The sequence below is a fragment of the Ciona intestinalis genome, unplaced genomic scaffold (genome assembly GCF_000224145.3).
Source record: "Ciona intestinalis unplaced genomic scaffold, KH HT000085.2, whole genome shotgun sequence".
Lineage (NCBI taxonomy): Eukaryota > Metazoa > Chordata > Ascidiacea > Phlebobranchia > Cionidae > Ciona > Ciona intestinalis.
Genome location: NW_004190407.2, coordinates 63970 through 78553, shown reverse-complemented (window position 1 = coordinate 78553; position 14584 = coordinate 63970). Strand labels below are relative to the sequence as shown.

At 35.3% G+C, this 14584-nt stretch overlaps 3 protein-coding genes across 3 annotated transcripts in view; 1 reads left to right on the top strand and 2 right to left on the bottom strand.

Moving 5' to 3' along the window:
* Positions 1–4: 4 nt before the first annotated feature.
* Positions 5–3620, bottom strand: LOC104266563. Its single transcript, XM_009863067.1, has 3 exons — positions 3588–3620; positions 1675–1930; positions 5–1533 (listed from the first exon to the last, which is right to left on the bottom strand). Exons 1-3 carry the CDS (start codon positions 3618–3620, stop codon positions 5–7), a joined length of 1818 nt encoding a protein of 605 aa, XP_009861369.1.
* A 1441-nt stretch (positions 3621–5061) lies between these two features.
* On the bottom strand, positions 5062–8175 carry LOC113475033. The gene is made up of 6 exons (XM_026838437.1): positions 7922–8175; positions 7386–7607; positions 7246–7314; positions 6320–6425; positions 5749–5846; positions 5062–5205 (listed from the first exon to the last, which is right to left on the bottom strand). Exons 1-6 carry the CDS (start codon positions 8001–8003, stop codon positions 5141–5143), a joined length of 642 nt encoding a protein of 213 aa, XP_026694238.1. The 5' UTR covers positions 8004–8175; the 3' UTR covers positions 5062–5140.
* Positions 8176–10284: 2109 nt separating this feature from the next.
* LOC100184923 (FH1/FH2 domain-containing protein 3) overlaps positions 10285–14584 on the top strand; it is a 30269-nt gene continuing 25969 nt past the window's right edge. Inside the window, exons 1-3 of the mRNA XM_026838433.1 lie at positions 10285–10545; positions 11072–11175; positions 12764–12822. Coding sequence (XP_026694234.1) covers positions 10342–10545; positions 11072–11175; positions 12764–12822 — 367 coding nt within the window. The 5' untranslated portion in view covers positions 10285–10341. The remainder of the gene's footprint in view (positions 10546–11071; positions 11176–12763; positions 12823–14584) is intronic.

Below are 14584 nucleotides of genomic sequence, written 5' to 3'. Positions count from 1 at the left end.
GGAATCATTTTAAATCTTGAGGCATGCACTTTTGAAACCTGTATGATATTTCTGCATCGTTGGCTTCATGCACCCAACCTGACATTCTGATCACATTTTCATTGCTGAAAGAATGAAATGAAATTAAAGATTTGAAAATATTCTTTTTTTCCTTGTAATCTTTTATCATGGAAGCTGGGAAAATGACTTTTAGGTCTTCATATGTAGTCGAGTTACATATGCCAAACATAAATCTTGTGGTAATGAACCAATGTGGATCCATAAAATTGTCCATACATCTGTGGAATTCTTCTTTAGACATGAACAACATTAAATGCACTGCTGCGTACAACTCTTGCCAGATGAGTTGTGTGAAGCAACTTCGTGTCTTTCCCTTCAAGATACTCATTTTCTCTTCGAAGTCTTCCTGCTGAAAAATTAATTTTCTTTCAGCAAATCCTCTGTACGCAAGGTGAGTAAGTTTAACCAGTTCTTCGCCAATTTGTCGTTCTGACATGTTTGTTCTTACATGATCTGAAGCTCTGTAGTTGGTAAGAGTATGAATAAACACATCAGTCATTGAATGGATCTCACGCCCCGATGAAAAGCTTGAATAAAGACATGCAACGATTTGAATACAATAGACTGGAATGTAGCACAAAGCATCCAAGTTAGGATGCTCAGCCAATACCCTTTCCACGGTTTCAAAATCGGCTTCGCCACATATCTGTTTGGTAAGATTCTTTTTCCCAGGTTTATCCATACCACGAAGTTCAGTAACCAAACCCTGTCGATAATCAAGATGAAGCTCGTAAAACTGACCTGGTTTTGATGTGATAACCTTTGCGGCGTTAGGTAGAAGATTGCCCATCATTAAGTTCTTGACAAATACCTCCGGTATTTGCCTGCTATCAAGTTGGCATTTACGGAGCTTTTTGCTGGCTTGTTTTGTATACAGCTGATCCCATCCGTCAACTAAAATAACAACATTTGGATTGTTGTACAGGAAATGAACCAAAGCTTTGTTCTCTTCATCAGAATGATTCCACTCACTCCATTTGCCATATAGAAGAAACTCTAACAGATTAATTTTCTCATCTGGGTTAAAATCCTTCAAAGAGACGTGAAACAAAAACTGCGTATCTGGTTTCACTGATTTATCTACAACAATACAGTTGATCATCATCTTTAAAAGAGTGCTCTTACCAACCCCAGGTAGTCCAACCACACAAACAATGTTACCATATTTTAGTACATGCATGGCCTTGGCTTCTCTAGTGTTACACTTGTTGTCGGCTTCTTGTTGTGCCACTTGTTTTGCGATATCAAAGAGTTCCTCAGTTCGTATAGAACCTTCTGGTCTGTACATCTGTTGCAAGTTCTCACGTTGGTTTCTTTGTAGCTGCCATTCATCATCTAATATTTGTCGGACCTTGGTTATCAGAAGTGGAACAGGCCTGGTGATACGACCTGGAACTAAAACTCCCGCTGGCAAAAGAAATTCTCCACGAAGTTCTTCTAACATTCTTCTTAATATTCTTATTAATTCTTCAACTGTAGAAACATAAAATAAGAATTAAATGGGAAATAACAAAGCAACAGTGGTGTGTAATATTTTATAACCAAACAATAAATCATAGATATTTAGATGAATTTTTACATCAGCATAAGACATAAAAACGTTTACCAATTTACCGAGTTTATCAATAATGATAAGTTGGGGTGGTTTGGTTGCTTTTGGTTGGTTGGTTGCTTGTGGTTGACCTTCCTCTGTGCGTTGTTGCTGTGGTCTAAAGTAGTGTTGGTAGTGGTGGTGCCACATAACTGTTTGATGAAGATGGAGTTCATTTTGTGTTTGCTGGTGAAAATGGACATCTTCTGGGTTGTTTATCGTCACAGGTCGTTGCCGATCATTTGTTGTGGCGGGGACGTTTGTGGTTGTCGTGATACACTGTAATATATCATATATGATCAAGGAGTGTACTTATATTTTTTTCCTTCCTGTGGGATTCATGTTCTTTAGATTTTGTAATGATATTATATGTAACATCTTCCTATGATACAATATTGTACAAACACAACAATAAATGAATGAAAGTAACTTACTTTATCCTCACGTGGCCGGAAAACGACAGTCGTTATAACACGGGTGTTCTGTTTCATACACCTCGTGCCCGCTTACGAGTTACCATGTACGTTACTTTGTGGGTGACTGTTTTCGTGGAATTTTTTCATGTGTGGCTGATAATTTGGACACCCCATTAGGAATTATACTCAGAAACAATGTAAACACGTATTACATGGTAGCAATATAAACAATTCATAACATTTAGCTTTGTTTCCAACGTTTATGCGAAAGGGCAACAAGATTAAACTCCAAATTGGGTATCATTCAGTAAATACAGTCTTATAAAAAAATGATGCCTTCGTTTGGAGTTTTTTTGATTTTGTAGTAACATTCTGTTATCGTACTCAATGTTGCCAAAAAATGGAAATGTAATTAGTCAAATAAAAAAGTTTAAAGTTTTTTTTTTTGAAGTTGTTATACCCATTTTACCCCGTTTTTTTAAAGTTGGTATACCCATTTTACCCCATTTTTGATGTATAAGATATGATCTCGGAGAATGCTTTATATAGTCACGTACTTATTGCTATTGGAAGCAATGCGTATGTAACGTCAAAACCACCTCACTACATTCATTTAATGTGTTTTCTCCGTTTTGTGTTCCCTTTTCCGTTATGTGGCGTTTTGAGTTCTTTCACGTGTTTTCTACCATTTGTTTTCTTCACATTCCTTCTCCCGTAATTACCAATTGAGCGTATATTGCGTCACGTGAGCGGCTGCAGGCATACCGAGGCGCCGGCCTACAGCCGCTTGGAAAAGCGAGAACGTGGTCAGTTCTATCTCGGGCGTCTTACTGTTTACAACTGTTTTGATTCTGTGCATACTCACTTTTAGTTGTGTCTTCAGCAAGTTTTATATGAGTTGTGTTTTGAGCAAGTTTTAAACGTACGAACTATAGCTTTTATGGTCTTCAATTAAAGAGCATTTTGTAATATCAGTGGGATTGTGAGCAGGTCTCTAGCGGTAGGCTGTTAAAGCAGGGTCCCTGAACCTCCCTAACGAGAATTCTTGTTACACGTACACAATCCGCTCAGGTTGTAACAAACTTGCAACAGCTTCTATTTCTGAAAACGCCACTGGTGCCTGTCTCACTGCTTTCAATATGCTTCCTTTTATAATTGCAATGATAGCGCATTTACACGCGAAGTACAACTAACTTGTAGTTACAGAGTATTTTCCTTAATATATGCCTCCTATTAAATGCTCAACAAAGTATACAAAGTTTTGTGCGGTAGGGTGGGACACTTTTAGCACATAATATCCGAAGATGTTCTTTGTTTACTACCAAATAGGACGAGAAAATGAAATGAAGAGGCGTCCCATCTCCCCCACCCTACTACATATACATGCGTATTTATAATAAAGTAACGACGTTGTGTATTACACGCAATACAAACGAATTCAATAGGTCCAGTGTGTGTTTTTTCTTTGTAGTCGTTAAATGACAAATGAAGGATGTGTTATATTCATTTTCAACTCTTACATTTTTTTGATCCGTGTAATCCTCATCGTCCATGTTTTTTATCGATATTCCAAATTAGCTATGGCTGGTAGTGCAATCGTAAAGTTCGATATTTTTCTGTGAATAAAAGTAATAAAGTTCATTTTGTAATTAGTTTACAAAAGGTTTTCAAATCAAAACTGTCACATTTTTAAGTCGCCGCTACCCATTTCTGATATTAGTGACGTAACACGCTTTACGGAGCTCCCTTCGTAATATTAGTTTACAAAAGGTTTTTAAATCAAAACCATCGAACTGTGACCGTATACTGTTGAACCTACACAAATCTGCGCAGGGCGAAGTGCATGTGAAGAATTGTACAAACGTGAAAATCTACAAATGCTAAATATACACCGTGGGCATATTTTGCCCGACAGTTATAGGTTTAAGAAGGTTTAATTATTTTATATATATGTGCACATTTTTTATGGGTATAATTCTGCGTGTGCGGAATTTTATCCGAGCACAATGTCAAGGAAACCCCACGGAACAACTCGTATAAACACAACGCGTTAGGAAGAATATTAAAACAAACTAGCCAAATAGTAACCATAGAAGCACACATCATATTACACATTTGTTCATTGTGCGCGAAGTTAACAAAAGCAAAAAGCTTGGAACGCTATATATTGTCAGTTAAGCGCATCAAGACTTATATTAAACAAGTTGTTGAGTTCTGTACTTTTTTTGGATCTAAAGCGTGTTACAACAACTGTTGTTTATCATCACCTCTCATTTAGGTTCTAACGGTGTCCTATCTTACCCCACAGTACAATATAGAGACGAGTTTTCACTTATATAATCCGGTAATATGTTTTGTCACACTACAGATTGTAAACTGTAAATTCGTATAAACACAAATCACCTTATCTTCCTTGAAATTAGAAAATCTTTAAAAAGTTTTCTGTCTGGTTTAGTTACCGATTTGCAGAGCTTTGAAAGATTCCTTACGAAACAACAACGTACATGCAAAGTTAAACACTGCTTACAAGTACACAGCACATCTGCTGAATACACAGGTTAGCACCTATGTTCACCGTCAACACCTGAAAAGTGGAAAGTTCCTGTTTCATGAGACGCGATGACGACATATACTAAATAAAACTTTCGCATTCCTCTTACACGCCACTTAGTGGCTAAATCTAGTTGGTAGCGTTAAAAGGCCATACCAACATAAAATCAAAATTTGAATATAGATAGAGATGCTTAAACGAAAGGAAATCGGTAGTTTGTCACATAAAGAATGTCACTCAATGAACTTAAGCTTTATATACATTTTATTTTATATACAGCTTCTTAAAGCACTTTGCAGAGAGATTAGGAGCATGGCTTAGTCATAGTAGGGTGGGGGAAGATGGGACAACTTTAGCACATAATATCCAAATACCCTGATTGTGTTTTAAAGAATTAACAACGGTTTATGGAAGTCGTAAGAATACGGTTTTATAATTATTTGTATTTCCTTTGTTTACTACAAAATGGGACGAGAAAATAAATGATAAGGTGTCTCATTTTACCCCACCCTACTATATCCCTTATTTGTCGTCAAATTCTTCGTATACTGCTTCTGGTTCATTTATGTCTTCGTACTCTGGTTGAGCTGTTGAATAAATAGAAAGTAATTTATTTATCCTTGCGTGGCGGGGCAATGGCAGTCGCTATAACACGGGTGTTCTGGTTCATAAACCTCGTTCCCGGTGTTACTTTTGGATTTTTTTGTTTTCGATTTTAATAATGTATGACTGGCAATCTGACAACCCTAGAAAGTCGATAAAAATTGCTATTCAGTGATTTGCCCATACACACAAGCATAAAGATAACAGTGTCTATAACCGCAAACCTGTTACCTCTGCACTGAGGGCATGCGTGCAACCACCATGCCACGCCAGTAGACTATTATACCAACTGTTCATTTAACAAAACCGATTAAAATGAAATACAGTGGGGTGGGGAAAGATGTGACACCGTTTGACTCTATTTTCTCGTCCCTTTTATTAGTAAACAAAAAAACATTTAAAGAACTATACAACTATATCCTCACGACTCCCATAGAGCGTTGTTAACTGTTTAAACAAAATCAGAAAATTTGGATATTATGAGCTAAAGGTGTCCCATCTTCCCCCACTCTACAATATATACTTACAAACAGTTGTAATTGCAATCGGATCAGCATACGAGGATTCTTGAGTCACGTGCATGTTAACTTTGACGTCAGAATTGGGAACCGTGGGCTTTAATCGACTGTCAATATATTCCAATGTTGTTTATTAAAAATACTTATTTTCTACGGTTTTTTAACAATGTAGTGGAGAAATGTAAATTGCTCCGAGCAAGGTCCTTAAATTATTAATAAAAAAGTCTTGTTTAAAAAAACTTTTGTTTAAGAGCAGTTCACATAATTTGTTTTAAAAAAATGGTATTATAAATATATAATGTAGTATGGTGGGAGAATAGGACACCTTTAGCACATAATATCTAATTATCCTAATTGTGTTTTAAACGATTAACAACGGTCTATAGGAGTTGCGAAGATACGGTTTTATAATTCTTTGAATGTCTTTTGTTTACTATATATACCAAATGGGACAAGTAAATGAAACAAAAAGCTGTCCGATCTTTCCCACCCTAATATATACTTTGTTATGTAGTCAATACATCATTCACGTCGCAAAGTAGCTAATCGCCTAAAAACAAATGATAATGCGTTAACATACCTTTTCCACAAGTACAGCACAAGTGCTAGCATGGATACGACAGTTGCAGATAGTATTGCGATGACAGGGATAACCCACGATGGTGTCTTGCAGTTTTTCAAGTTATCTGCTTTTAAACGTCAAATAACAAAAAAACGACAACTAATATAGTAGGGTGGGGGAAGATGGGACACCTTTAGCACATAATATAAAGATATTCTGATCGTGTTTTAAATAATTAACAACGTTCTATGAGAGTCATGGGGACATAGTTTCATATTTCTTTAAATGTTCTTTGTTTACTACTAAATGGGACGAGAAAATAGAGTTAAAAAGTGTCCCATCTTCCCACATCCTACTGTATCTTGTCGGAAAAACAAAAATATTAAACAATAAAAATATCCTTATCTATTTATCAGGGATAACACACGTCGGTGTTTTAAACACGATAGTATTTAAGAATCCTGTTTTCAAAATATAACATCGTAAATAAATGTTTTCTATTAATATTAAGAAATTTTTGGATAACTGTTTTATAGATTTTTCCAGGCACAAACTGAATTCTATAAATGCTTTAACAATGCGTTTTACGCTGATATAGAATTATTAAAGTTATAAATAAGAAATATAAAATCACAAAAAATAATATTATTTAAAATTGAAGAATTTGAATTTTACAAATAATTATAAAAAGTAACTCTATGTTTTTATATACGCTTGTGATATTTATTATGTAGCAGGGTGGGGAAGACGGGACACTTTTCACACATAATATCCAAATAACCTGATCGTGTTTTAAACAATTAACAACGGTCTGTGGGAGTCGTGAGGATATGGTTTTATAATTCTTTTAAATATTCTTTGTTTACGACCACATGGAACAAAAAAATACATTTAAAAGTTGTCCACTGTTTTATTTTTATTCGAAGTATGTATTTACTACTTACCTGTAGTTTTAGATTGGGTTTCATGGTTTTTCTTATATTTTCTAAAAGCTGTCGTGGTGTTAATTCTTCCTGATAATATACAACACAGACAAGTAAAATTTGCGAACCTTTTATGAAACGGTAGGTTAAAATTTACTTACTCTGGCAAATGTAACCATAGTAGGAATAACAATACTCAGCATACCATGTAAAGTCCGAGACGCCACTCCAAACAATTGCAACACAGCTTGAATAAGAGTAGCGAGAATTTATCATCATTTCACAAACATAGTTTAGTTTTACGAAAGTACCATCCGGCCATTGAAATGTAGTTGAATTAACCCGAGTTAATCCGATGTAGAAGTTAGAGTAATACGATCCACCTAAATATATAATAAAAACTATTGATTACAATTCAACTATTATATAGTAAGGTGAGAGACGATGGGACACCTTTAGCACATAATATCCAAATATCTTGATTGTGTTTTAAACAAATAACAACGGTCTATATGAGTCGTGAGAATATACGGTTTTATAATTATTTGAATTTTCTTTGTTTACTACCAAACGGGATGAGAAAATAGAACGATAAGGTGTCCCATCTTCTCTCATCCTACTATATATTAATTTTGTTCAAATTTGAAGCTCGTGAAACTGAAGTCATTTTTTATAAATGATTTTGAACAATTTATACCTGTCAGCTCTGCTGCATTAAAGCTGCTTTCAATAAAATCTTGAATTCGTTGAGATGTAACAACAGCTAGAATGGCGTTCATTGCGTTACAACCTTCCTTTGCTTTATCAATTCCACTAACTGCTGTATAGTCAATGTAATATTCGATGCCATCAAGTTGATGCCAACTACCAGTGGTTGATGTTACGACTAGCAAACTTAACAGAATCAAAACGTACAGTATATTTCTCTGTTTATTACCTATCAGTTCAAGGGCTTTCTCAATGATGAAAAGTCACTTTAGTTACTTATTGTTAAGTTTATTATTTCAACATATGGTAGGGTGGGGGGGATGGGACCTTTCTCATCACATTTGGTAGTAAACAAAGAATTTTCAAAGAAATATAAAACTGTATTCTCACAACTCCCATAAACTGTTGTTTATTATTTATATATATGTCACTCCACCTTACTACATAAAAAAATAGTCAGAAGATAATACACAGCCTAAATTAGGAATAAATTTAGTAAAAATATCGTTTTAAATGTATGTATATATATAAAGTTTTACGCGGCAACGAAACTAGCACAGCTGGTTAACTTTGGCAGGTTAACTACAACTTGCAGAATACTATTAAATAAAAAAAAAGGATCACGACTTTTCACACTCTAGTCTACACCTTCCAGTCTTCCACACTCTAGTCTACTACAAAGAGATTAAAACCAAAAATTCAAAACAGCACACGTTGAACGTTTTCATTTTTAAGTGGAAGCGGTGGAAGTTTAAGTTTTAAGTGGTAAATGTACCATCAATGGACTTATGTATTAAGCGTTTGTTGACACGCATTATAATACGTTATTTACTGATTTACAATAAAATTTGACTATTTACGTTTTGGTTTTTGATCTTTTTGCTGTACTATATTTTAGGCAGAATAAACTTATTCTAATGCCTGAGCACGTGGTGGCGACGCAGAGCTACTTTCTGTTGTCTGGCAACCAAGACGCCAATTCCGAAAAAACAAAAAAGTTCAAATAGCTCGGAGCGTCGAAAAAGGTGACGAGTCTTGTACGTTCTTTACATTCTTATCTCAGCGGCTCATTCGCGTCGCGTTATGCAGACACGTCGGTCGCCAGAACAGCGTTCTGTTGTCGTCATTTGTTTACGCTTTCATAGACGCAGAGCAAAATCTATGTACGTTTCATTTGAATTCAGATTCTATTACAATGTTTTCGTGTTAAAGGCTTTGTTTACGTTTAAATTCGAATGCGGTCTATTACTTCGAACATTTTAGTTTGCTTTTAGCTATAGCAGCCGTGTATGGTATTGTCATTAATAATGTAAAAGCGGTAAGTCTGCTTTACAGTGCAGATTTTAAGGGTACAGTTAACGTTTTGAAAATCAGGTATATTTAAGTTATTTCGGTATTTTAGACAGGATTCTTTGTGATATTACTGTATTTAAATATGTAAATTGTTTATTTAATGTAAATATTACTATGTAGGATATATCCATAATAATAAACTATGGTAGTTCAGTTGTAATAACAAAAGTTTAGAATTAGTTTTGCTGTTAATTTTTTAACACAAGTTGTATAACATATTAATAATATATATATATTATTTTTTTCTTATAAAGTTTTTAGTTTTACTAGTTTCTGCTGTCATTGTATTGTTCAAAACCAATACTATAGGCTATAGCTCTAAGAAAGTTTATTAAGTTAAAGTTAGGCTACTGGCGTTATATTACATTAGTTTGTATTCATTTTCTATTGCATGTTATTAGCAATGGGCTATTTTGCAAATAGGCCAACTTTGGCCTAAATCCTTGGTCTCAGGCTTATTTTCTTCTAACTAAATGTAAATATGTCTGAACTGTAAGCGTGTTTTAACAACTGTTGTTTTGTCGCTATATCCTGTCTTTTCGTTTAAAATATTTATAAATCTTCGCTACCGTAATCGAAGAGACAAAGAAAAGTTATTGTTATTATTATATTAATATTGTTTCACATTAAACTATATTCATTTTACGTATGTTTTTAATCACTTAACAAAGTTACATATGTGGTAACTCCTAAGCAGGCACAAAGTGTATAAAAGAGATGTTTTCCGGCCACGCGAGCATAAAGCAAGTTAAATTCATTCACAAAGTTACAAACGTGATAACTTGTGAGCAGGCAAGAAGTGTATGAAACAGAACACCCGTGTTATAAGACTGTCGTTTTCCGGCCACGCGAGGATAAAGCAAGTTTTTCATTCACAAAGTTACAAACTTGGTAACTCGTAAGCAGGCAGGAAGAAAAAAAAACAGAAACCCTTGTTCTAGCGACTGGCATTGTCTCGCTAGATAAATACTCGCAGATTTAACCATTTTATTTAACAGCCTAATTTATAGGTTTTCCAAAAATGCTGTGTAACTGAATTGTGGATATAAACAAAAAATGTCATACACCAATCAACTGGCCACTGTAGAAAATGGGTCTCAATGGTTAACATGCAGAGTCCAATATTTGGACGATACGGACCCATTTTCGTCAACGAATTTTCCGGAGCCGACAAGACCCCCAAGTTTTACGTTTAATATCGATTTGCCTTTATGTGAACAAATCTCAGGAGTACACAGACTGTTAAAGGCACCACATAAGGTAAAAAAAAACATAATTACAATTTTTTTGGGGGTAAAATAAAGCCTATATATATACATATATATAGTTAAAATATTTTTAAACCAATTTTTCAAAAAAAAATTTGCAAAGTTGTTTTTAATGCTGGTACAAGGTGTACAGAACGTCGCTGCTATTGTTGTGAGCGTATGTGTCCTTAAGCAAGACATTCAATGGAAGTTGCTTCAACACAGTGGTCACTAATGGGTTGTTCAAATTATCAGCCACACTAAAAAAAGAAAAAATCACCACAAAAATATCACCTACAAAGTAACATACATGGTAACTCAGAGGCTGGTGTATGATCACAAGGTGTATGATCACACCCGTGTTATAACGACTGTCGCTGCCCGCCATGCAAGGATAACAACTTATATGCTGTTTAAACATGTGTTGTTTTGTCGCTATATCCTGTCTTTCCATTTAAAATATTTCTAAATCTTCACTGCTGTAATCGGAGAGATAAAATTATTTGAATTTTCTTTCATTACTTACAACTTTTTTCTAGATTGGGGACTGCACTCTACAGTTATCTAACACAAGTGCTTACCTTGATTTGGATTTATCTATATCTGAACAAAGAGAAGAATTTGAAAGTTTTTTTGCCGATGGGTGAGTCAGCATTATTGTGTAAATGATGACTAAGTATTTTTGTTTTTGTAAGTGGCTGAAAAAATGCTAAGTGGCTGTGATTTAGTGTTTGCCCCGTAACTGGAGGCTCCCAGGTTCAAGGCTCACTGTGGTGGCTATGATTCAGTGTGTGCCTTGTAACTGGAGGCTCCCAGATTCAAGGCTCACTGTGGTGGCTACAATTCATTGTGTACCTTGTAACTGGAGGCTCCCAGGTTCAAGGCTCACTGTGGTGGCTACGATTCAGTGTGTGCCTCGTAACTGGAGGCTCTCAGGTTCAAGGCTCACTGTGGTGGCTACGATTCAGTGTGTGCCTCGTAACTGTAGGCTCCCAGGTTCAAGGCTCACTGTGGTGGCTACGATTCAGTGTGTGCCTCGTAACTGTAGGCTCCCAGGTTCAAGGCTCACTGTGGTGGCTACGATTCCGTGTGTGCCTGCTTCAAAATTAAAAAACCCGAAACATTTTGCGGCATACTTTTTGTTTTTCAACACATTTTCATTATAAATGTTTGGTAACTGGACAGCGAGCAAAATGCATAAACAGTTGATTTGTACAGCGGCAATGTCATAAATCATTATCCTAAAGCAAACATATGATTTTTAGAACCGGTTTCCTGACCTATTTTACAAAAAAATCTTACTCAATGCCCAACAAAGAAATTTTAACCCTAAAAACACATATAAAAACACAACTTCGAATTTTGTGAAAAAAATTGTTAAAAATTTAAAAATAAAGTATCAAATATGTGACAATTAGTCTTATATAGTCTTGTTGTGGTATTCATAACTGCTCTAGACTTCTTTAGGTTTTGTGTTTTCCGATTTTAAAATGAAAAGCAAATATGACTCAATGACGCTGTGCACACATCTTGTTCTGTGTTGTGTTTGCTCTTTAAACAATAGCACAGTTCTCTAGTCTGGCGCTCTTTTTGTGTGGTATAAAAAAATGGGTTAAATACCCACTGAATGGCGCCTATAAATTGAAAAAACAGCGTTTAAAAGTCTTTTGTTTTAGGCTATATAATAAGGGTTTAATGCCCACTGGCAAAACAAATGTTATGTCTGCTTATCCACACACTGCAATAGCTTCAGCAGCTCGACTGTGGGCATGAGAGTGGCAACCATGGATAAGTGACTCAAGTTCCCACCCACGAGAATAAAAATGACCAAACCAACCAAAAGTCATGTCTGCTTATCCACACACTGCAATAGCTTCAGCAGCTCGACTGTGGGCATGGGAGTGGCAACCATGGATAAGTCACTCAAGTTCCCACCCACGAGAATAAAAATGACCAAACCAACCAAAAGTCATGTCTGCTTATCAACACACTGCAATGGCTTCAGCAACTCGACTGTGGGCATGGGAGTTGCAACCATAGATAATTCACTCAAGTTCCCACCCACGAGGATATAAATGACCAAACCAACCAAAAGTCATGTCTGCTTATCCGCACACTGCAATGGCTTCAGCAACTCGACTGTGGTCATGGGAATGGCAATTCTAAATTAAGTCACTCAAAATCAAACCAACACAAAATTATTTCTGTAATAAAATTCCTTTTTTTTACAGGAAAAGAAATTCTGTGATTATAAGGACCCAGCTTTCTGTAAGAGTACACGCCTGTATCGGTAAGTGCACAGTTTGTATATAAACTATTTTTATTCTATAACAGAGAGGTGATTAGACAGTAAGACACATCTGCTAGGTGTAGCAACCACGCTTATTTTCTTCCAATTAAATGTAAATGTGTTTTTAACTGTAAGCGTATTTTAACAACTGTTGTTTTGTGGCACTCCTTGTTTATTACCAAATGGGACGAGAAAATAAAATTAAAAGGTGTCTCATCTTCCCCCAACCCACTATATATATTATAAAAGTTTGCAGATGTTTCGTTATAAATGTAAATGTTAAACCCACAAAGCATTTTTGTGCTGCTAGTTTGGTATTTATAATTGTATATTAGGTAACCTTACACCCTATGTTTAAATTTGTACTCATTCTAAAGTTAAACGGACAATAGCCTTCTACCATTGTGGGCGTATGTGTCCTTGGGCAAAACACTTAACAGCAATTGCTCCAACCCAGTGGTCACTAATAGGTTGTCTAAATCTTCAGCCTCACCTAAAAAAATTCCCAAAAAATAGTCACCCACAAAGTAACATACTTGATAACTCATAAGCTGGCACGAGGTGTATGAAACACAACACCAGTGTTTAAGGACCATCGTTTTCCAGCCAGACAAGGATAAAGTAAGTTAAATTCATTCCTTATGAATGAATGGACTATGTTATTTCAAGCATTTGGACCTCAGCAGCTCTTTTTGTATTCCCTACTTCTAAAATTGGAGGCCTTTTCTTATACCTGTATTGTTTTACTTCAAAGCTGGCTTAGACAAAGGGGCTTAAAAACAATAACAGTTACTAAGCCCACACTTCAGAATATACTTTCCGTTTTAATTTACTGATTTAAAATAAATATACTTGACAGTTTTTAATGATATTTTTAGGTTAATTTCAACAACTGTGAGTGTAATTGTATTTTTAAAATGTCACTCCGGCTTTTTTTAACAATTTTAACAATGTCGCTTTAACATAAATGGCTCTTTGTCTGCTAGGTGTAGCGACCACGCTTGTTTTCTTCCAATTAAATGTAAATATGTTTTTAACTTCAAGCGTGTTATAACAACTGTTGTTTTATCGCTATATCCTGTCTTTTCAATTTTTTTAACAATGTCACCCCAAATTTTACCCTGCTGTTAGGTGTCTATACAAACAAGCAGAGCCAAAGTACATTGCATTCACCACATTAATCAATGAGGTTCCCTATGTTTGATGACTATGAGTGTAACTGTATTTTAAAAATGTCACCACAGATTTTACCCTGCTGTTAGGTGTCTATACAAACAAGCAGAGCCAAAGTACATTGCATTCACCACATTAATCAATGAGGTTCCCTATGTTTGACAACTATGAGTGTAACTGTATTTTAACAATATCACCCCAGCTTTTACTGTGCTGGTATGTGTCCATTCACCACATTAATCAATGAGGTTTCCTATGTTTAACAAATATAAATACACCTGCATTTTAAAATCGCTCAGATGCAAATTTAAATTTCCAAATAAAGTCATAAAATTTTGGATTTACTTTTGTGGTCTAAAATACCATGAAACTCCCATGGCTGTACTGCGTGAGAATTTCCCTAATTTAGCTCGACAGGCGCATAAAGTTCTAGATTGTTTCCTGTTATTGGTTGTTGACTTTTAATTGCTCTGCGTCTTTCCGTTTTGATGTCATTACCTACTGTCGCTGCAATTCTGCTAAAATATTATAACATCACAAAGTGTTTGGTTTGTGTTCAGTTCATTTTAAAAACAATAGAATTAAATAT

What these genes read in the sequence shown, in the direction of transcription:
- LOC104266563 (XM_009863067.1), bottom strand. Translation starts at nt 3,620, where the DNA reads ATGGACGATGAGGATTACACGGATCAAAAAAAT. An exon ending in ATTACACGGATCAAAAAAAT is followed by an intron (nt 1,931 to 3,587) that starts GTAAGAGTTGAA and finishes GATATATTACAG; the next exon opens with TGTATCACGACAACCACAAA. An exon ending in TATCATTATTGATAAACTCG is followed by an intron (nt 1,534 to 1,674) that starts GTAAATTGGTAA and finishes ATGTTTCTACAG; the next exon opens with TTGAAGAATTAATAAGAATA.
- LOC113475033 (XM_026838437.1), bottom strand. Translation starts at nt 8,003, where the DNA reads ATGAACGCCATTCTAGCTGTTGTTACATCTCAACGAATTCAAGATTTT. An exon ending in CTATGGTTACATTTGCCAGA is followed by an intron (nt 7,315 to 7,385) that starts GTAAGTAAATTT and finishes GTATATTATCAG; the next exon opens with GAAGAATTAACACCACGACA. An exon ending in GATTGCAATTACAACTGTTT is followed by an intron (nt 5,206 to 5,748) that starts GTAAGTATATAT and finishes TTTATTCAACAG; the next exon opens with CTCAACCAGAGTACGAAGAC.